At 39.4% G+C, this 23,301-nt stretch overlaps 1 protein-coding gene across 4 annotated transcripts in view; it reads left to right on the top strand.

Moving 5' to 3' along the window:
* LOC121864209 (cholesterol uptake protein 1-like) overlaps positions 1 to 23,301 on the top strand; it is a 93,427-nt gene extending 70,126 nt beyond the window's left edge. For all 4 annotated transcript variants that reach the window (XM_042363245.1, XM_042363246.1, XM_042363244.1 and 1 more), the window contains 4 exons: positions 3,672 to 3,916; positions 5,887 to 6,000; positions 17,984 to 18,097; positions 22,782 to 23,301. In XM_042363245.1, coding sequence (XP_042219179.1) covers positions 3,672 to 3,916; positions 5,887 to 6,000; positions 17,984 to 18,097; positions 22,782 to 22,844 — 536 coding nt within the window. In that variant the 3' untranslated portion in view covers positions 22,845 to 23,301. The remainder of the gene's footprint in view (positions 1 to 3,671; positions 3,917 to 5,886; positions 6,001 to 17,983; positions 18,098 to 22,781) is intronic.

Below are 23,301 nucleotides of genomic sequence, written 5' to 3'. Positions count from 1 at the left end.
GACACGGGATGCTAGGTCACGGGTACTGGGTGAGGGCAAACAGAGAGAGAGGAGACGCTGCGGGTGCATGGGGTGACTCGTTGCTTTGAGGGAGAAGGCTCGCACGCTAGCCACCTGAGCCACCAGCTGTTTACCACGAATCGTCGAAATTGCGAATCGTAAACCCTTGAATGGAAAGGGTCTACTGTACACTCTACAGCACTGAGTTTGCAGTTACTTTTGTCTATTAGATACATACACTCATGACAGTCTTATCACTGAGTCAGGCTTCAGTATATTCTCCTGAGTTCTGAAATTCACCTTCCCACTGTCTTTCATTTCACCCTTGTGCAAAGTACTGAGCATCGTGGCCTGTCACTTTTCATGCCAGTTTATTGCAATGACATTCCCAGACTTTTGCAATTCACAGTGGCCTTGATCAGTTTCTTATTTAAGCTATTAAGAGTCACTGCCATTTTGAAACAGCAGGATGGCATTGTCACTATGGTGTTACCACTGTTTTAAAATGCTGCTGTATTTACAAATCTCCCGTTCTCACTAGTGACAGATGTACAGCTTAGATAAGTGAAAATGGGACAAGTGGCAACTCCTGGGCACCAAGTGGGATGGGGAGGGGATGGAGGCTGTGGGGTGGACAGAGCTCTCATATATCGCTCCCTTGTTCTTTGTCTCCTTAACACAGACACACTACATAGCTTAGAAGTTGTAACAACTTTTATTTAAGTGTCTTTAAATTGTGACATACTTATTTCACATATATAACTTACAAAGAACAGGTATTGTTTTGGTGAAGTGAGGTAGAGTGTGGTGACACGTGTAGGGGCTAGAGGTGTTAGTACAGTAAAACCTCAATTAACCGACTTTCGGATTAAACGCCGATCCTGGACCCCTAAAAAAAAAAATTACGGGTATTAGCCCACCCAGGCACAGGTCACTGACCCACACCGGGTCCTGGGGGGCGAAAATATAATAATAATGGGAATAATAATAATAATAATAATAACCATAAAGAAATGCAAAAATGAAAAAAAAATCAAGAGTGAGAAATAATATACAGTACCTGTATGTATGTTGTGTTGTCAATAGTAAGAGAAATAATTGAGACCCTGCAATTGTGTGTAAATGAGGCAGAGAGTCAAATCAGCAACCTGGAACTTGGTCACAATTTTCGTGATGCCATATGTTCTTTGACTTTTCCATTTTTTATTCACGGTTTCTGTGCTAATTCATATTTATTTACTAAAGTGGTTAATGTTTTAAAGCAAATTCTATTGAAATATGAATGGCAAATGAACAAAAATGAATAGAGAGACTTAAATGGGTTAGGTATTTTGAAAAATGTATGTTTTATTTCCGTAGACTTTATCTACTATTAACCGACCTTTTGGATTATCCGTCGGCCCCTTCCCCCCATATGTAGGCGGTTAGTCGAGTTTTTACTGTATTACCATGTTATTTTTTGATCAAGTGCTTACATAAATAATTTGTTTTATCTTCTTGAGAAGTTACATAAATCAATGGAATATATACTGTATAGTACATATATTTACTGTATTTATTTATTTTTATTTATTTTTTTTTTTAAGAAAATTAAATTATAGCATTGTTTATGTTCAGTCAGCCTGGTCAGATAGTCAAGGCTCATTGTTGCTGTTGCAAGGTCCTTGTTATTCTACAGTGGTCCCTCGGTTAACGTAATTTCGGTTAACGAATTACCTTCCATAAGAATATTCAATTCGGGTAATGAAAAAAATTTTATTAACGAAAGTCTTACGAAAATCACGTTTTGTTTTGAACATCAGCTGATAAGCTGAGGAGGTACTCGGCCAATTCAGTAATCTCTTCTATGTTTACATTCGCTTCCATTGGAGTAAATATCAAGAAAATTGTGCTCTTTAATATTTGTGCATTTTTTTTATTGGTCAATTATTGGTCATTCTAAAATTTAGCCATCCAAGCTGTGTCTACATTTATTGAAACTCATTTACATGCACACACTGTCCTAAGGGCAAAGCTGAACTGTACATGTAATCAGAATAATGTACACTTGCAACAAAAAGTATCGGTGCATACTGTAGTGTGAACAATTTGAGACCAGTGACGATAGGTATTGGGAAAGGCGAGTTGTTCCAGCCGTATGTTGGCAGCCCTGATAAATAGACAGTATGAAATATGAGGAGCTCCCTGTTAACAAAATTATTTGTGATACTCGTGAATATTGACACATTAATTTATGCTACCAAATAAACCACTCAACCTGGTAGTCCTGAGGGGTGGTGCAGCGTGGACGGCCGCTCCGAGATCTGTCGTCTGTAGCACCAGTTTCGAGGTATCGCTGAATCCATCGTGCAGCGGTGTTCCTGTGGACACCAACCCACCGGCTAATATCTGTGACGCCAAACCCTTCGTTATGAAGGGCAATAATAGCTCCTCGTGTTCCCTCTTGAGTTTTCCATGTCGTCTGGTATGTGTAGATCTCTACTGCTTCATATTGCCTCTGTTTTATACCCACGTTCACCGAGGCCGAACCCTCGCTCATCATTCAGTTGACACAAAGCAACAATCCGAAAAGAGGAAACAAACACACTGATTGTCACCCATATGGCAACACCTAGTGGAGGTGGTCGGGGGGTTATGAGGATACACTTACCAACCTTCCCGACATATCACAGTGTATATGTATCGTTTCGGAGGTCGTCTATCTCACCCTGCACCGATACTTTCTGGTGTGAGTTTACAAAATGAACATTAAAATTTTTGTCTTGTGCAAACTATGGCATGTTTACATTCAAATTAATCACTATCTTATAAGAATTCCAGCAATGCAAATTAAATTCACCCCGGTCACTTCTATTAAATTTTATAAGCAAAAAACAAAAACTCAATCTATAGGACATAAATTAACAATAAAATGCTTCACACCACAGGCGCCAACTGTCAAACATGTCACTGTTACCCCTCCCTCCCCTCCCTCCCCTCCCTCTACCCCCCACCTTCCCAAGAAATGTTCGGGGGTTTTCACTAGGCTTCCAGTTTTAATTATATATAATACTCAGACGAAAGTTAGGAGAATATAATTTGCATTGCTGGATTCCTTGCAAGACCGCGAATGATTTGAATATAAACGTCATATATTTTGCACAAGAGATAAAATTAATCACCTGTATCACATTACAGTAGTGATTTAAGAGTTCTAGTGTATATGTACGATATGTATAGTGATTTAAGGGCGATTTAGAGGAATTTTAGGAGTGTTTCTGACTAAATATTTTTGGCTTTGCTTTGTATATACTTTTCTGTGAACTGGAACCAAATACCCAAGATCCCATTGAAACAATGGATTTGGTTAACAAACGACCCTCTGGAACGAATTGAGTTCTTTAATGGAAACTAGAGAAAAATTATTTTACTTTCATATTTGACTCGCTTGCCTGAGAAGTCCTGGAGAATTCATTGAGACGCATGCACACTTATTGATGCATAGCGAGAAGTTAAATGCTCAGAGTGCAATTATGCAAGTTTTCAGTCTTTTGACAACAAAATACCCCATTTAAGCAACAAAAAAACAATGGACATGACAGGACAACTTTTATCAGAACTGGTAACACTGAAATTTTTTATAACATTTGACTGTATTTCAGACAGTGATTAATGATTGCTTATATTTACAGCGCCATACATGATGTACCATGTGTGTAAGGGTTGGAAGCCAGTGATGAAGAAACTGGAAGAAGTAGTGAGAGATGAAGACCGCACCTCTAAACCAATGCACATTATAAGAATATCGATGGGGACATTAGCAAATTTCTTACTCATCATATATGGATGCGCATTGGACCCAAATGTTTATTCTTACGTGCTCATCATCTGCCTCACCAACATGGGACTTTATGTTCTAAATTACATAATCACAAAGGTACTGTATTATTAATTTTAGATGACAGGTATTAAGTCACATAGTATTAGGGAACACCTCAGTAGATCCATTCCATCCCCTGGGCATGCCAAGTTCTGTAGCTATCAAGCTACAGAACTATAAACTGAAACACGAGTGCCGAAGGGACTCGTGTTTCAGTTTAAAGGACGTAGAGCGTTTTTACTGAAGGTTTTAATGTTCCATTACCCTAAAAAACGTGGGTCGAACTATAAACGAGGAATATCATAAATTAACGATTTCTTGGTCAAAAAATCAGGGTCGACCGATAAACGAGGGGGGGGGTTATAGACGAGTATATACGGTATGTTGTCACAGATTGATTGCTCGTTTTAAAGTGGCGACCACGTGGTCGCTTGTTGTCGCTGTGCAGCTGTAGCACTCTGGCATGCGCACATACACACTAAAGCCCGCTAAAAAAAAAAATAATTAGTTTTCAAAAAGTCCGGATTCTCGGGTGGTCCGGATTTCTGGCATCTGGATTTTTGGACTTTTACTGTAGTAATACACTTTATCTTTTTTATATTCTTGTATTTCTTTATTATTATTATTTTAGTAATACCGTATTATTTTTATCATTATTTTATTTTGGTGTATTTTTTAATTAAAATTTTTATTTACTATGAATAATTACAGGTATTATTATTATAATTAGTATTATTATAACATTTTCGCCCCCAGGCCCCGATGTGGGTCAGTGATCTATGCCCGGGTGAGCTATTCTCGGTAAAAAAAAAATTGCTCTACAAAATTTTTTCGGTTTTCAGAGCTTTTCGGAATTTCGGATAAAGGGTTGTCAACCCGTATTATATAAAATAAACACCTTAAAGAATACAGTTATCACCAATCTTTTGTAGCCAGCAAGCATGGGGGGGAACAGGGGAGGGGGGGCGAGGGAGGTGAGGTGACAGAGTGTGGTGTTTGTTTATTTATTTGAGATAAGATGTGACAGTTGGCGCTGAAGGCCTACGTGTTTATTTATCATTACTTAAGAGTGACTTAAGCTCTTCTCATAATATGCCACCCAAATGACCTGGGTGAATATACTTTACATTGCTGGGATTCTTGTAAGATAGTGATTTATTTGAATACCTGTATAAACAATTATATTTGCAATAGACATAACAATTTAAGTACCGTAATCATGTACATGTACAGTACAGGTTTGTTCCACGGTAAAATCTTTTGAGCAACTAAAGAAAGCGAAAGTCATTGTTTTCGTCATGATTTTATCCCACTTTCCACTGTAATACATACATCATTTCAGCAAAAATATTGCATTTCCATATTTATTTCTGAGAATATATTCATTCAGTCACAGTTCAGGTAAAATATAATTGTGATGTAATATTTTAATGAAAATACCCGGTATTTAGAAATACGGTAGTGTAGTTTTCTTTTGTTTCAAATTTAATTAACAAAGATTGATGTTTCAAATGTAATGAACAAAAATTTATGTACAGTATCTATAAATAAACTTTAAAAAATGAATACTTTATGTTTTACATCGTCCTGTGCTACCATACCATGCATTTGGCTACTTTGGGCTTGCTATGATGACACAAGAGATCTGCCCTGGCAACTGTACCGACACTCACAGCTGGTGGTGCGTTGGTGCGTCGTTTCCATTGTTTACTGGTAGTTACTGGTAAATATTTTTGAACCTAATGAAACTATTACCCGTTTAAAGGTTGACCCCCAATTTTTTGCCAAATAATTTGGTCTTAAAAACTCGAACCACACACAGGTATATACTGTAAATAAGGACATGGGGGCCAGGGTTTTTGGGGGGCAGTAAAAGTACACGGATTTTTAACATTCACGGGTATCTCTGTTACCTAACCCCCATGTATGTTAAGGGCCACCTGTACTGTATACTGTACATTTACTTTTGTAACCACTAATCAAGTTGATATATTGTGTATTATACTATAGTTATTTTATATTTACAGAGAATCTGTCACAGGGAGAGCGGTACACCTTTAGCATGGATGTCCCTCTTAATCTCATTGTTGCTGTGGATTGTAGCACTGGTGGCTTTTTGCTTCCATAACACTGATTCTGAGGTATGGTAATTTCTCTATAAATTTTAATATATTTCTCTCTATCCATATTACAGTTGGGTCTCACTTTACCCAGTTAATGTAACCCACAGAGTACTGCAGAAAGTGAGAAACGCAGTGAATAACATAACATATGGGATTAAATGAAATAGAGACCGGGCTGACCCCCAAACTCCACTTTTTCCGACACAATACTTATGTTCTAGTAAAAATAACATCTTAATTTTATGATGGTACATGCACACAATTAATACTTAAGAGAAATAGAGAAATACAGTCGCCAAGTTAATGTCCATTAAAATAATGGACTCGACTCCCTCCCCCTCTTCTCACACTACACTCACTGGCTCTTCCCTCTCTGAGAAATTTTGGGGGGAAACCACTAGATTTTAAGGTATAGTAATAAATGATACCTCAGACTAAAGTTAGGATAATATAATTGACATTGCTGGATTCCTTGTAAGACCAGGAATATTTTGAATATAAATGTCATATATTTTGCACAAAAGATAACATATTTACTCAGAGTAAACATTAGATCTAAAATTTGTATGTCTAATGCAAAATCTATGATGTTTATTTTCAAAATGATCATCAAATTGTAGGAATTCCAGCAATGTAAATTATATTCTGGCCGGGTAATTTGTATGAATTTTATGAGCTAAATAAAAAAATTATACTTCACCCGTGTAAAGGGTGTGTTTACACACACCGCGGAATGTGAGCATCCTGGGTTCTGGCAGGGCACCGCGTAAATGTTGTAAATGTGGAAATGCGGAATGTGGAACTGTGTAAAGTGAGGGTTGACTGTATAATGTTACCATTGGATAATTTTACCAAACAGGGAGGTACTACAACCTGGGAATATATTGGAAGCATAATGTGTTGTCTAATGGTAAACCCTGCTGCCATATGGCATCACGAAAATTGTGACCAAGTCCTTAGACAGGCAGTAGTACCTCCCTGTTTGGTAGCTGTCTACTACCTACTACCAGTTATTGTCTCTCTTACTACTGACAACACAACATACCTGGTACATACTGTATATTGTTTCCCACTCTTGATTTATTTTTTAAATTTTGTATTAATTTATGGTTATTATCATTATTTTATTTCTATTATAATGTTTTTATTGTTATTAATTATTATTATTGTTATTATTACTAATAATAATAATAATAATAATAATTTTATTATATATTCGCCCCCCAGGCCGTGATGTGGGTTTTTGACCTGTGCCCGGGTGGACTAATCCCCATAAAAAAATAATTAACTTTTCCTATATACTGCCAGAATCATGGGTCACTAATTCTAAGGGGATAACTTAACTCTATTCTGAATTTTAAGGTCGCTGCCACTAGACCCATCCCTGGACAGTATGTAGCTCGTTAGGTAGCTGGCAGAGTAAGCCAGGCATTGGGTTGGGTTTTTCATTGACCAAATCGAGAGTGGGAAGAAGGGTGAAACATCAAACATGGCTTAACTAATTTATTCCTTATAAAGCATAGTGCATCCCGTCAAAATACAAGAAGAGTTGGCCTTCCTCAGAACAACTATGATTTTCATTACACTACGCCTTAATACACGTCTTACATCATTTGAGTACCATTATCATACTCATTCTTCATAACAATCACTGACCTCCTTACCTCAGTCATTCCTTCTTACCATAACACCTCACACATCTGCCTGCACCACCTGTTAGAATATAGCACAATATGTTACATTACATCGCCACATGTTACATCATAGCACCACATCCCAGGTACACTCCACACCTACAAGGATGGAACTCCTCGATATTTCTCGGTACACATACCAGGTACCTCGTAAGTAACTATACCAGTACTGTTTCCACGGCTGGTAGTCTAGGTCGCTCCAAGTGGCAACCGTGAATCTTCTCAAACATACTATTATGTGCTCCTATTCCTGGGTGGTGATATGCAGGGAATCCACAGGTTCACAGTGGAGGAACATAACGGTGGACAGTCACACCTCTCATGGGGTGGCCCTCACAGTGTGGTCATGGCTGATGCCCAGAAGACGCTCAGAACGCGTGGTACCTGTGTTGGTGAGAATAATGCCTGAGGGAGGGGCTTCCATCACCCCACACTAGTACACTATGACTTCACTTTATAACATCAGGCAAGGTTTTAAGATGTAAAATACTGCTAAAAAAGTCTTTTTAGATTTGGATAGAGCACGATGTAGAGCACTGACCTGTGTTGGTGAGAAGACGGGCGTCACTGAGGGCGATGCCCAGTGCCTCTCACTGAACTAGGCCTACAGTTTCCAATCTTTAATTTTCACTTTGATTTCTTATGGTTCTCACATGAACACTTTCCTATTTATTGTGACCTTATGCCTTATAAATACATATCTTAATCCTAAATTACATACTAAAGTACGGCTCTGGTTTGACAGTTCCTGGGGAAATTAATTGGGCGATATCATTAACTCAAAACTGTAGTCCGGGCACAAGGGACGCTAACTTTGAACAAAAGCCACGCGTCGAATGTTCATGCAACTTTAAGAAGCTGTACATGAAGAAAGTGTTCAGGAGGTGTTATCAGGCAACTTCCACTGATCCTGATCTAACACTGTCACAGTTCTGAAAGACACAATACAACATCCTGGAGGCTGTAAAATTGATTGTCCTCATGGCGAGAAGTCTCCACTAGATCCCTCGATTCTTCATGGAAAGCACTGTGGCCATCAGCAGTCCATGATTTTGAGGAATTTCAGGAAGAAGCAGAGTTGGACCAGGAGATTGTGTCCATTGGTCAGTCATTGGGCCTTGAAGTGGAGGAGGATGATGTAGAAGAGCTTGTGATGTCTCATGAGCAGGAACTTACTCCTGAAGCTTTGCAGCAACTGGATGAGATGTTAGAGGCTGACAGTGGTGAGGAGGAAAAGGAAAGTGATGACCATATGTCAACTTCAGATTTGAAAGATGATGTTGACCACTGGGAGAAGTTACGGAAACTGGCTTCAAAGCACCCAGGTGTTGAAAAATTAGAACTGGCTTTGTGTAATGTTGAGGACACAGTGGTCTCCTTCTTCAAACATCAGTTAATGATGAGGAGGAGAGATGCCCCACAGAAAAAAATTGACAGTTTCTTCACGAAAAGGCAGCGGGAACAAGATACTAGCTCTCAGCCTTCCACTTCAAGAAGGAGAGAGGATGTTCCTGCTGGAAAATCTGTCAGTCCAGAGGTTCCTGACATTTTCATGGAAGGTGACTTGCCTTCCAAAAAGCAGTAAAATGCTTCTCCTCCACCTCCACTTCTCTTCTCCCTTCTCCTCCTCCACCTCCCACTTCAAATTCACATCAGCATCATCATCCAGGAGCCTTCTACATACACACCGCAAAGTAAGTGTACTTTACTACCTTTTTTGTTGACTTTAGGCAATTTTCGGTGAGCTGGAACCAATTACCCAAAAACTCATTGAAACAATGGTTTCGGTTAACAAATTTTTCGGTTAATGAGCAACCTTCTGGAACGAATTGTGCTCGTTAAGTGAGGGACCTCTGTATCTTATTTTGTTATATTATATTACTGTATTTTTTATGAAATATTCACCATAATAGGTTGTTCATATGATCATATGAGAATATCATAATTATTAAATAAAAAGTAACTGGTGAATGAGGCAACAGCCAGGAGCATACAATCAGTTACAAGGGGGGGAAAGGACAACTGACACTTGTGGAGGGGCATGGGAAAAGTGACTATATCACCATCCCTCCCCCCACTACACCCTGCCTTGACCACTCTTTACTCCACCTTCCACCTCTCTATACACTCCGTAATTGTTTAAGTAAACAAGAACAAGAATAAGGGATAAGGTATGAAAATCTTGTAAATAAAAATAAAAATGGAGAGAAAGAAATAGAGTAATTAAAGAATAAATATAAACTAGATAAGAAAAAACTTTATGTCTGTGGGAAAAATTTAAATTTCTTCTCATTCTCTCGGGTAATATCAGGTCACCCTTTATATATAAACTTATCTCACTTGCACTGAAGGTGGGATGAGAAATTTGTGGTCTCATATTACTGACCTGATGCATTATTAGGTCACCCATTGTCGGGGTGGGGAATTAGTGGGTCTCATCACCTGAAGATGTCTTGAATAAACACGACATAGGTGTAAAGTAACAAAGTACAGCATGCCCTTACAATTCGCGAATTTTTAATTCACGGATGATACCCTGGATATACCCAAAAATGTCTGCAGGTACTTTTAAAGGTGGTAACATTTTCATGGCTGGGACGGGGAGTCCGCGTGTTTTTTGGCGTCCTGCAAGGTTTCTCTTTTGTCCAAGGTGGCTGAGCCATGTGCGGTCACTTTGCCATAGTGACAGTCTTGGCTAAACACTTATCGGTTTGTGCGTGTGCTACTCTGCTCTCTTAACAGCTGTGCTCCGTGTGCTTGTGATGGCTCCCAAACCCCCTCAACCACCTTCATCCAGCCGCAGAAAGGTGCCCAAACAAGTGAAGAGCAAAAAGGTCATTTATTTCCCCCATACATACGGGTAAGGGAGGTGACTGACTGCTGGTTAGTGAGTCGTTTGCAGTTGTAACTCTCCTCACTCCTTGCCATATTTCATTGGATTTACTGTTATTATCAGTGTTTACTGATAGAATAGTGCTTAATAGTAGCGAGGTTAGCTCAACATTGTAACCACCAGGCTACTGGGCCAAGCTGTGAGGTGTTAGGTTTTTCAACTCGTATTTTCGGGTAGATATACGTAACTTTTTTCATTTTTTTTACTCAGTTACAAGCACACACCATCCTAAATACATATTGTGAAAAAAAGTACAGTATTACACCACAATTACCTGCAGCCTCTTTGTCTGCTGATCCAGCCTCTCCCTGAAGTTTCACATTATGTTAAGCAAAGCAGCATTTACAATTTTCAAACCACCCTTTGCTTATTTGAAAATCAGTCACAGTATCACTCCGTCCCCTCAGTTTTCACAAAGTGAACATACAAACTACGTGCTTTTTCACTTAATGCTGCGCTATCAACATCAGGTCCTTTCTCATTCACTTGTTCACAGATCCAAACATTTAATAGTTTTCCATTTTTTCTAAGTACCAATCCCTCCTTGGTGCTTGAGCTACCTTAGCACTAAGAGATGTAAATGCTTTCATACTTGCATATATTTTGTCCTCACAGCTATGAATTGTGGGTATGATGGATTCATTTACAAAGTTCTCATGGGCAAGCGTTGCTACACCCGCTCCATCACGTAGCCGATTTAACATCTTTATTTTCTTTACTAATGTCATCACTTTTCTGCTTATCATGAGTGTGCTACCACCACCTCTGCATTTGGGGGCCATACTGCAAAAACACAAAAAATTCCAAAACCCCTTTAGTACAGTGTTGGCGGTATGAGTGCGTAAGCGAGACAGAGAGATGAGCAGCAGCTGCTGCTGGTGGGTAGCTCCAACTGGCGCATGGTGGAGCAGAGGGCAGAGGCGGCGAGTTGTTATCCACTTATACAGTATTCAGATTTCACATGTTGGGCAAATTATTTGTTTATATATATTTAAATGCATATACAGGTACATCAAAAGCGTGTTGGGCGAGAGTTCATTTTATAGGCTTAAAAGACCAAAATCAATTGAGGCCCCTAGATGAAAACCAGTCTATCCGCCAGTTTAGCCAGCATTGAGTTACAGGCACTAATGCATTCCCCTGCCCTACCTCCACATCCCTCAACAGTTGGTAGGTGAAGGCAAGGAGTATTTTTCAGTGTAATCTCATGTTTTTATATTTCTTAGTTATTGAGATACAAGAAAACCAATCTTTAAAGTTGAATACAGCTCCTCCCCTACTTACGACAGGGTTAGGGACCCAAATCCAGGTCGTAAGTCAAAATGGTCATAAGTCGAAAATTCTTAAATAATACATAGAAAATCGAAAATGGCTGTCTCTTTTTCTTCTCAGCCCCACAAAACTCTCACTTTTAAGCTTGCCAGCTATTTTAAAGTGAATTACAAACAAAAATTTTGTTAGTACACAGCACAATCACTGATGTTGGGAGGACTTGAAAATACGTAATTTGACGTCACCATGCACAGCAAACACATGGGAGAGTAGTCCAGCCCCACTTATCAAGGCTGTGGATTATGTTGCCAGTCTGTTCTTAAAACTTGCAGCAGGATAGGAGCCATTTGATTGGACCCTCCCTGGTGATTCCCCCCCCCCCATGGGAGCTGTTATGCTGCCGTGGGAGTGCTTGCGAATTCCGATGCTCTGGTGAGCCATACCAGAGGGGGGCTTGACCCCCTTCCTACCATCCTCAGAGGGAGGGGAAGGTTTTCCCAAACTGGGAAACTGGGTCCAGAAAAAAATGGCCCCTATCCTGCTGCTGGTTTTGAGAGCAGACTGACAGCATCGTCCCCAGCCCAGACCACCGGAGCTGGAATACTCTCCCATGTGTTTGCTGTGTGTGACATCCCATAATGCAAGTAGCCTTTTCGAAAGCCTGAAGGAGCAGGCAGGAGATGAGTGCGACCAAACCTTCACAGTAAGTCATGGGTGGTTCCAAAGATTTAAGAACCGCTGCAGTTTACATTGTGTAAAGATGAGTGGAGAGGCAGCTAGTGCTGATGTTGGTGTTGCCAAAGCTTTTAAGGAGGAGCTAGATCGTTTCATCGTGGAGGGAAATTATTTGCCTGAGCAAATATTCAATGTGGATGAAACTGGATTATTATGGAAGCGCATGCCTTAACGGACATACATCCACAAAGAGGCGAAAACATTGCCGTGATTCAAGATATTCAAGGACCGAATCACACTTCTGTTGGGGGGAAATGTAGCTGGTTTCTCCGTGGTGTAGATTAACAGTCTTTTTCTCGTCTAATTATTTTCTTTTTGCTCTTAATTTTTGCCCCCTCCCCATTGTGGGCGATGACCATTACCAGGGTGAGTTATTCCTCTTAAAAAAAATAAATCACCCCCTGCCTTGAACCCCATTGTCTCCCAGAGCTTCCCACACCTCCCTCCCTCACTGCTACTATTCGGTGGAGCATAGCATAATTAACCTCCTGGTCTTTTTAGAATATTTATTTAATAATGTAAATGCAGTTTATGTGACATTGTTTTCATTTTTGGAAGTTTAAGTTGTTCAAGACTAAATGTCTGGCGAGTCCAGTACAATGTAGCAATTTTAACACGTGTTAAATAGCATCGGGAGTGAGGATTTCTAATGCGTAGATTGGCAAATTATCCAACAGGCTGGTCAGGCTGAAGCCTCCGGCCTGTGATTTTTATAGGCCCATGTCTAAAACGTATTCAACAATTATTTGAATTGAGAATTCCATTTTATAGATTCAGGTGCCGACTGAGTTACATCTTCATATCGTTTCATGAGCTGGCACACCTGTAAAGTTGCACCTGATCAACCACCGACAACTGCAATCACTATTGGCTGCAAATTCCATCTGGTGCTGCAGTGCACCAAGTAAATTGACTTTTTTGAATGACCGAGTCAGCCATTTGGTGTCGGCCATGCAGTTTGCATTGCCCTGCAGGCTGTAACTGAATTTGTAGTTTAAGTGAGTTTGTGTTCCAAGAGAGTGTCATTTGAAATTGAGCGTGGATGTTCTGGTGACACTGCCTAAGAATGTCGTATTGTAGTGGATACTCTCCCCTACAACTGCTGATTGGTCACTTGCCATCTGCTTACCAGCCAACCAGCAGTGAGTTCCACAAAGCAGCCCTCACATTCTAACTGAGGTGGCAGGGAATTTATTGTCAGCTGAGGGGTAGGTGATGACTTCTGAAACTTGCGTGGTGACTTCTGTGGGCAAGGAACAGACCAGGGCGACGTACTTTTGCTTGTCTTTCGTTGTTGAGCCGGTGCGAGCTGCCTCCACATGAATTATCCAGTCCTCGATGTTGTGGTTGAAGACTGGAAGAGAGATCCGTTTCTCATCCATCTTTGTGTGAGTCACTCCATGGGTCACCAACTGTAGCTTAGTGTTTGTGGCTAGTTGTCTAATTTCTCTCTGTGTTTGTCTATTTTCTCTTTGTTAGGCTCACATACATACGTACATGTAGGAGATCTCGTACTAAGGATGGAGGTGAGAAAGGAAACTCACAATGGCGCTTTCTTTATATATGTATATTATATGTACAGAACAGTCTGGTGCTGGGAAGTTGCTGCTTGGTAAAGGAGTTGCTGTGGAGGAGCTTCTTCAGAGGAGGTCTTCCCTGCTTAAGAGCTTGGTGTTGTCTGGCCCTCACGGCGAGGCAAGGGGGTACAGTCGGCCCTTAACATAAGTGAGTTTAACTTACACGGATTTGCAAATACGCGGATTGCCGCTGGAGAAATATACATTCAAAGGAATATACATTATTCAAATTGCGTGCAACACAACACAACACAACACACACACACACACACACACGCACGCACGCACGCACGCACGCACGCACACACTGCGTTCCCTCACTCCTTCGGTCAGTCAGTCTCGCTGTAACCACGCTTGTGTTGACATCAGCATTGTAGTTGCAAAAATATTACATTTCCATGAATGTATTATATCAAGCACAGTATGAATAGAATATCACTAATATAACAGTATTTTAACCGAAAACTATTTAAAAAACGAGTAACATATCTTGAACATCGGAAGGTTAGGTAAAGTCATTTGTTTTCGTGTAGTTTATCCTAATTTACATTGAAATACATTATGTTTCAGCAAGACTACTATTTATTTCTGAGAATATGGAAATGCAATATTTTTGCTGAAATGACGTACGTATTACAGTGGAAAGTGACGAAAGCAATGACTTTCGCCCTTTTTCGTTGTTCAAAAGATTTTACCGTAATCGCTTTTCGAATGGTTTTCTGTTAAAAAACTGTTGTATTACAATAATATTCTATTCTAATTCACTTGTGATGCAACAGTTTTTTAACTGAAAACGATTCGAAAAACACGTGTACCATCTAGCTGATACGGCAGAGCCCTGGTCGCAATCAGACCAGAAATTGTAGTGAAATCTTTTACGAAATGTGGGATTTCGAATGCTCTTGATGGAACAGAAGACGACTTGTGGAATTATGAGGCTAATGAGAGCATGATTGAGGATAAAGATATTGATGATCCTATGGCTGATGATGGTGTTGATCCATATGACGATACTGTTCAAGGAGAGGACTGGGAGTAGCTGTTTGGTGCTGATAACAAGGGAAATGAGTTTGATGGATTTTAATGAAAATATTCAGAAATATGGTATCATAGTATTTATTCAAGTGAATTAGGATAGAATATTATTGTACTACAACAGTTTTTAACTGAAAACCATTCGAAAAGCGATTATGGTAAAATCTTTTGAACAACGAAAGAAAGTGAGTCATTGTTTTCGTCATGATTTTATCCAACTTTCCACTGTAATACATACGTCATTTCAGCAAAAATATTACATTTCCATATTTATTTCTGAGAATATATTCATTCAGTCACAGTAAAGGTAAAATATACTTGTGATGTAATATTTTAATGAAAATACCCGGTATTTAGAAATACGGTATCGTAGTTTTCTTTTGTTTCAAATTTAATTAACAAAGATTGATGTTTCAAATGTAATGGACAAAAATTTATGTATCTATAAATAAACTTTAAAAAATTAATACTTTATGTTTTACATCGTCCTGTGCTACCATACCATGCATTTGGCTACTTTGGGCTTGCTATGATGACTCAAGAGATCTGCCCTGGCAATTGTACCGACACTCACAGCTGGTGGTGCGTCGTTTCCATTGTTTACTGGTAGTTACTGGTAAATATTTTTCAACCTAACAAAACTATTACCCGTTTAGAGGTTGATCCCTAATTTTTTGCCAAAAAATTTGGTCTTAAAAACTCGAACTACTCACAGGTATATACGGTAAATAAGGACATGGGGGGGGTGCCAGGGGTGTTTTTATGGGGGCAGCAAAATACACAGATTCTTAACATTCACGGGTATCGAGGTTACCGAACCCCCGCGTGTGTTAAAGGCCGACTGTATTTATATCATTCTGCCGGATCAAGAATCGAAATGGAAAGATGAGAAATGCTGCTGATTGGCAAAGATGAAGGCGGCAACTGACCAATCACCGCGCAGTTTGAACGCGAGGGCTGATTTGTGGAACTCGCCTCTGGTTGGCTGGTAAACAGACGGCAAGTGATCAATCAGCAGTTGTAGGGGAGAGTATCCACTACAGTATCATAATAAGTCAGGTTGGCAAAAGCTGAAAGAAAGAGAAGAATGCCAAGATCAGTTAAGGAAAGTTGTGTCTGTAACTCCAAGAATAGACTCATTCTTTTCACATGCATCTGGATCCAGTGAATAAATCTGCACGGGAACAGGAGGAAAATCCACAAATATTAAAAAAAAAAATCAGCAACAAGTGATGATGGAAGTGGTTTTCATGAAACCACTAAAGCACCTACAGAAGTGATATCTGTGACACCTGGCAGATGTAGTGATGAACTGGCAGATATTGGTGTATGGGGAATAGTGACTGAAACAACTCGCGAGTCCCTTGGTGACCATCAAAGATCAAGTGCCGTAAAATATGGATGCAGGTTTTGCATATTCGGGATAGATGGATGGGAAGCAAAAACGGTTCTTCTCTAAAAACTTGTTTAAACACTCGCATCATACACAGATCACACAATGAACTTGGATATGCTATTTGCCAACGACTGGATGAGCATACGGTTTTGTTTGCAATTTGTTCTCATCTGATGCGAACAGCTTCTCAACTATAGGCTTTTGTGACTGGAAGAATGCTAGTTAAGGTGTAGATCAGCATGAAAGCAGCAGCAGCCACTGAAAAGCTGCCATGGCTTTCAGCATGTGTACTCAGGCGAAAGGTCAAATTGACCGTCAACTTGTTGAACAACAGAAAACTGAACGTGCGTATTTGACATCCCTAGTGGAATGAATCACTGCAACAATCATGTTTTTAGCTGAGTGTGGCCTGGCTTTTCTTGGTCATAAAGAAGTGATTGGATCAGCGAGTAATGGAAACTACTTGGGAGCGTTGGAATTGTTTACAAAATTTTATCTATTCATGGCTACCCACATGGAGCGGCAAGGGAGTAACGGCAGATGTTTTGTCTCCTATTTATCTTCGACAATATGTGACAAACTGGTAGAACTGCTTGGAATGATGGCTCTCAGGCCCGTGGTTGGGTTAATCCACCCCGAGTGTAGATGCGTACCAGTATGATATACTGCACAAAATGAAACCCCCACTATTTTATTCAACAAAATATTTAGTTTTTTAGTTCAGCTTGGTGCAATTCTTGTGACTTGCATGTGGGTCACTGTGGCATGTTCTTCAGGCTGTTCTATGTATACTGTGAGTCCAAACCTTGTACAAAAAAATAAAAAAGTCACAATTACTTGTCCTTGTACAGTATAAGTGAAACAGTGCACAATAAAATTCATCTATACTGTATTGACGGCTGACTGTATTTAAATTTGGTGTAGAGTTCTGTCATGAAAAAAGAGATCTTGCTTGATTTAGGCCACAAATTATTAATTTCTGGGGATTTATACCCCATTTTTTACATATTGCAGTCAGTGGGCTATACATTATGTGTTTTACAGAAGCTTTACAGGTAGAGAACGAAGACTACAGTAAGACATTGGTAATTATCAGGTCAAAGCTCTGGGTTATACAAGTTGTCAGTAATAAAGGTGGATCACACTAAGAATGTTTCTCTTAACTGACAATATAAGTATCCATCTAATTTTACTTAATCTAAATCACAAAACTAATATCCAGAAATATTTTAGTTCAGAGACATAATTACTGCATTAATCACTATCCAAAATTTCCTTGCTGGTAAAGTGATATCATTGTCACCAATTTTCCCCTCTTGGAACACATCCTATTTTGTTTAATTGTTTTCAGATATTTATTATTTTATATAATGTTTGACGAGTTATTTTTCCTTGACAGGCTTCTCCATCCACGTCACGAGCTTTGAACACTCCATGTGACTTCTTCATGGTTTATGATAAACATGATGTATGGCATGTGACATCTGCATTGGCTCTCTTTTTCTTCTTTTTGGTAAGTACACTTGCTAGGAATTTTAAGGGAGTAATAATTTTTACAATGAATTGTATTTTAACACCCTGGCTTTTACTTTTTCCTCTTTGCCACTGATTGGCTCATTAGCCAATTGAGCGGTCAATCACCTCTCTGTTATGCACCATTGGCAAGTACTGGGCATGCACTGGCTCTTGAATATATCTGAACCTACTCCAGTGCTGGTCAAGTCTAGCCTTGAAACAGCTCACTCCCGGTGCCATTACAGCACTCTCTGGGAAGTTGTTCCAAGAGTTCACAACTCGCACTTCGAAAAAGTTTGTCCTCACAGTTTTCTGGACTTGCGGCTTCTTCAACCTTGAGCTGTGACCCCTTGTGGGGCAGGTGTCACCTACCATACTTCTGTGTCACGTACCATGCCTCTGTGTCACCTACCATACCTCTGTGTCACCTACCATGCCTCTGTGTCACCTACCATACCTCTGTGTCATGTACCATGCCTCTGTGTCACCTACCATACCTCTGTGTCACCTACCATGCCTCTGTGTCACCTACCATACCTCTGTCACCTACCATACTTCTGTGTCACCTACCATGCCTCTGTGTCACCTACCATGCCTCTGTGTCACGTACCATGCCTCTGTTTCACCTACCATACCTGTGTCACCTACCATGCCTCTGTGTCACCTACCATACCTGTGTCACCTACCATGCCTCTGTGTCACCTACCATGCCTCTGTATCATCTACTCTGATGCCTCATTCTTTGCCTGCAGTGCTGGTAAGTGTTACTTTTTTACATTTAGTAATTATATGGGTCGATAACTTTTTATTGTTGTAATTTTGTAGGAGGGGGAAAGTGCCTCGATAAGTCGAATTTGGGAGAACTCAGCAAGACTAGAGACCCCATATGTGCCAAGGTATCGAGGGTTTACTGCAATTATTTACCAAATACAACTGAAAAATCCGAAGAGTCACCGCGTGTCGTCTGTTTGTTTACAACCGATCCGCTCGGTACAAGCTTACTGTCACATCCACAAAAAACGTAAATTACACCAAGATGCTTTAACAAAATTACTTTCATTAGTACTAGATATCATAATACGTATAGTACAGTACTTTCTGTTTAATATGGCGGGGGGGGGGACTTCTTCAGCAAGGAAGTTAGGTAGATTTATTTGGTTGCTTAGATCAGGTTCTAGTAAATGTCACCTCTTTTGAAATACTTACTATAGTGATAAGAACATCTGGAAAAAAAATTAACAAAATCGAACAACTCCTTCTAGTGGTAGCGGTGTTCTCATACATTGCTCTTTTACATTAATAAGCACATTATTACAGTAACAAATCTTTATTAATTAATGAATAACAAATAAATAATGTACTCCACAATATTATATATAAATGACGATCATAAATGACGGTGAGAAGCATTTGGTGAGAGGGAGGGACACGACCCTTGCCTGAGGAGGGGAAAGGCAAACTGACTGTGTGGTCAGTTTTCCTCCTCCTTCCCACCTGCAAAAGTTAGTCACCACCTCCTGAGATGAATTTGATATAAAGATCTGGAGTAAATTCTCTATGAAACATTTCTATAAGAAGTCCTTAGACAAAATATTCCAACACGATATTATGATGGGGGACTCCATTCTTTTATAAAATAAAATTAAGAAATGTTAATACTGTTGTCATTAAAATCAGTTCTAATTAAATTAGACATGCCATTTTTTTACCAAAATAATCCTGAATGGTTTATCGAAAAGTTTGCTTCAATAAATATTTAAAAAAAAAAATCTATATGATATGGGCGTGAATGAGGCCGTTGAATTTTCCACTCTTCACATGAAAATTTACCCAAGTTTAGACATATCACGCATGGAGCTGTACACATACAATTTATTGTTAATGCAGTACTGTAAACATAATACAGTGAACCCTCGAAGATTCGGACCCGGTAAATCCGGATTTCGGAAGTCGCACAAAAAATTTGGGGGTTCTGTGCTTAGAAGCCTCCCTAAGAAGCATTCCCAAAACAGGGTGAAGGTAGTTTTAGGCTTAAAGTGTTTATCTTATAAAATGCTACAAACTAAACTTAGCAGATTATAACTTGCATTATTGGAATCCTTACAGGACAGTGAATAATTTGAGTATAAACATCACATGGTTTGCACAAGAGATAAAAAAATTTGTCCTTTAGTGTAGTACATTTGAGTACAAGTTTTTCAACTCTTATATTTTTGGGTAGATATAGTAACTTTCTTCATTTATTTTTACTCATTTACATGCACACACCATCCTAAATACATATTGTAAAAAAAGTAAAAGAAATAATTATCCTAAGGGCAAATCTGTATTCAAATGTACTAAGTAACGATCTTCAAGAGTGAAGTGCTTCCCCATCTGGAGTACTGTCACCCCGTCTGGTCCCCGAGATATACTAGGGACTGAAAGTTGGTTGAAAATGTTCAAAGGAGGGCCACCAGACTGGTGCCTGCCCTTCGTCACCTCAGCTAGTACCCTCAGAAATTGGAGCGCCTGAACTTGCCTAGCTTATGCTACAGATGGGCAAGGGGTGACCTAATTGAGGTGTATAAGCATCTCAAGGGGCACTACTCAGTTGAGTGTCCTTACTTAGAGCTGGCGGACGCTCGCCCCACAAGGGGTCACAGCTCAAGATTGAAGAAGCTGCAAGTCCAAAAAACTGTGAGGGCAAACTTTTTTGGAGTGAGAGTTGTGAACTCTTGGAACAATCTACCAGAAAGTGGGAGCTCTTTTAAGACCAGACTTGACCAACACTGGAGCCGATTCAGGTACATTCAGGAGCCATGCATGCCCGGTACTTGCCAACAATGCATAACAGAGACGTGACTGATCGCCCAAGCAGCTAACTAGCCGATTAGTGGTGAAGAGGATAAAAGTAAAAGTACATTCGCCGGAAGATTCGGACAATCGGCTTTTTCGGATAGTTGGTCCAGATCTCGAGGTGTTCACTGTAATGTACTATATACTACTACAATACTGTATTGTACATACAATACTCACCAGCAGATGCTATCATCTTGAACCCTGAGTAGGCAGACACTGTCCACTCAGTTGAATGTAATATGTAACTGTAATCACTTCTTAACACTTGCGATGGAGGGGGGGAGGGGAATTAGTGGGTCTGTTACTGACCTGACCTGATGCATTGTCAGGGTGTGGGTTTAGTGGGTCTCATAACCTGAAGATGTCTTGAATAAAGACGAAACCTAAGGTGCTCCAGTATTTCCCACTTACTGAATGTACAGTATTGTAAATGTAACTGTAATCTCTTTTACGTTCTTAACACTGCTTTAACACTGTATTCTTGACTGATTTTGTTTTGGTACAGTAATGTACAGCAATAGCACAACACATTTTATGCAAAAAACAGCAGAATATGAATTCAATGATCCAAGCAGCTAGGCCACCCATGCGCCTGACACATGGGGATGCTTTGGAGCATAATTGATGCATTGTCTTGAAACCTTGTTGTAATTTTCTCAGAAAATTAGCCTGATTTTCAATCTCGGAAACTCGTACACAGCCAATTTTTCCAATTCCGGGTATTGGAGAGTTCTAGCTTATGGGGATTCTGGTTAACAGAGTTATTACTAGCTTCATTACAAGTAAAAATAAATGTGGCGGTTGGGTTGGCGAGTCGGCCACGCAATTATAGCTCACCACCGCTACGCACACTACACATACATTTTTCTCATTTTATAGTTTTATATTATATTTTCTTTATTTCTAAGCCACATCGTTTACATAGAGCGGAGTAAGTGTTAAAGAAGTCTGTTTTTCTGAGATGCAAATTGCATTGAAGGATTTATTGGGGATCCAAAGAATGAGTTTTAGTTAACCGGAAACTCAATCCCCGTTGGTGGTGGATAACTGGGTGTCTACTGTATATGTAATTATCTTGTTTTCCTTATGAAAGTCCATTAATAGTTCTCTCTCATTTCTATTACCAAACCCATGTAGTCCTACTTCCGTTGCTTCTTTCCCTTTCCCACCTTTTGCATTAAAATAATCCATTGTAGTCAGTTCTTCATTAAACTTCACGGTGTCTTTTGTTTACAAAGAACTTAAATAATAAATAAAAAAAAGCACTGTAGACAGGCATAGAAAGAATGTCTTAAGTCTCCACTTATAATAATTTACACTCAAAATTATTTTTGCCATTGAAAGGGATGGTCCAAATATTTCATTCAACTTCCAGTAATTTGTCCTGTTCAAAGGAAGCATTTTCATGATGTGGTAAATAAAACACTTTGTTGCTACATCCAAGCTTTACTTGACTCATTTCACTACATAGCTGAAATAACACAAAAGCAAATGTTGTAACAATTCAAAGAGATATCAACAATGAACATAATGTAACATGGTGGTTTTATCCTAATACAGGAGTAATGAAATAACTAAAATGATAATTACAAACAAGAACAAAATAATATTACAATATTTTCCATAATGATATTTTAAAAATATCACATGACAAAGAGGAAGGAAATTTTCTTGATTACAAATTTTGCTAAAGAATTCATTCCAGGTGCCTTTTCAATGGAAAGAATGTCTTAAGAATACCAATGTAAATTGCAATAGGCTTTTCTTCTGGCATTTTTAATTCTGTAATTCCCAATTTTATGCTACTGTAATAATCTACAACCATTTTTCTCCATTTACAGGGTGTCCTCACATTGGACGATGATTTGTGCCACACACCATCAGACAAAATTTATGTCTTCTAGTTTTGTTCATGTTTGTATCATATGTACAGTATTCATATCTACTATTATTTTTGTGCTGCACATTTGAAATGTGTTGTATTTGACAATCAAAGATGAAAGCAGTTGTATTCTACAGTGATTTGTATGTAGAACTAAACTTGCATGCAAAGATGCATTCATATATTCTCACATTTTGTTAATGAAGTGTAGTGGATATGATGTGGATATGTAGTGAAGACTGTGTGGGTGTTTAGTGGAGATGATGTGGGTGTGTACTAAGGGGGATGTAGTGGACTTTTAGGGGAGATGATGTGGATATGTAAGTCACATCCATCATTGCTTTCATTGTAATTGTACACTCGGAAACCATATTCTCTAGCCCACCTGGGTCGGTGCTGGAGGTTAGTACAGTGTCCTTTCTGGACGGAGGCCCACAAACTATCACGAGGCAACACACGCACGAACAACACAGTCATAG

Source organism: Homarus americanus, unplaced genomic scaffold (assembly GCF_018991925.1).
Source record: "Homarus americanus isolate GMGI-L3 unplaced genomic scaffold, GMGI_Hamer_2.0 scaffold26351, whole genome shotgun sequence".
In the NCBI taxonomy this organism is placed as follows: Eukaryota; Metazoa; Arthropoda; class Malacostraca; order Decapoda; family Nephropidae; genus Homarus; species Homarus americanus.
Note: the sequence above shows the minus strand (reverse complement) of the source record. Positions and strands in the feature narration are given on the sequence as shown.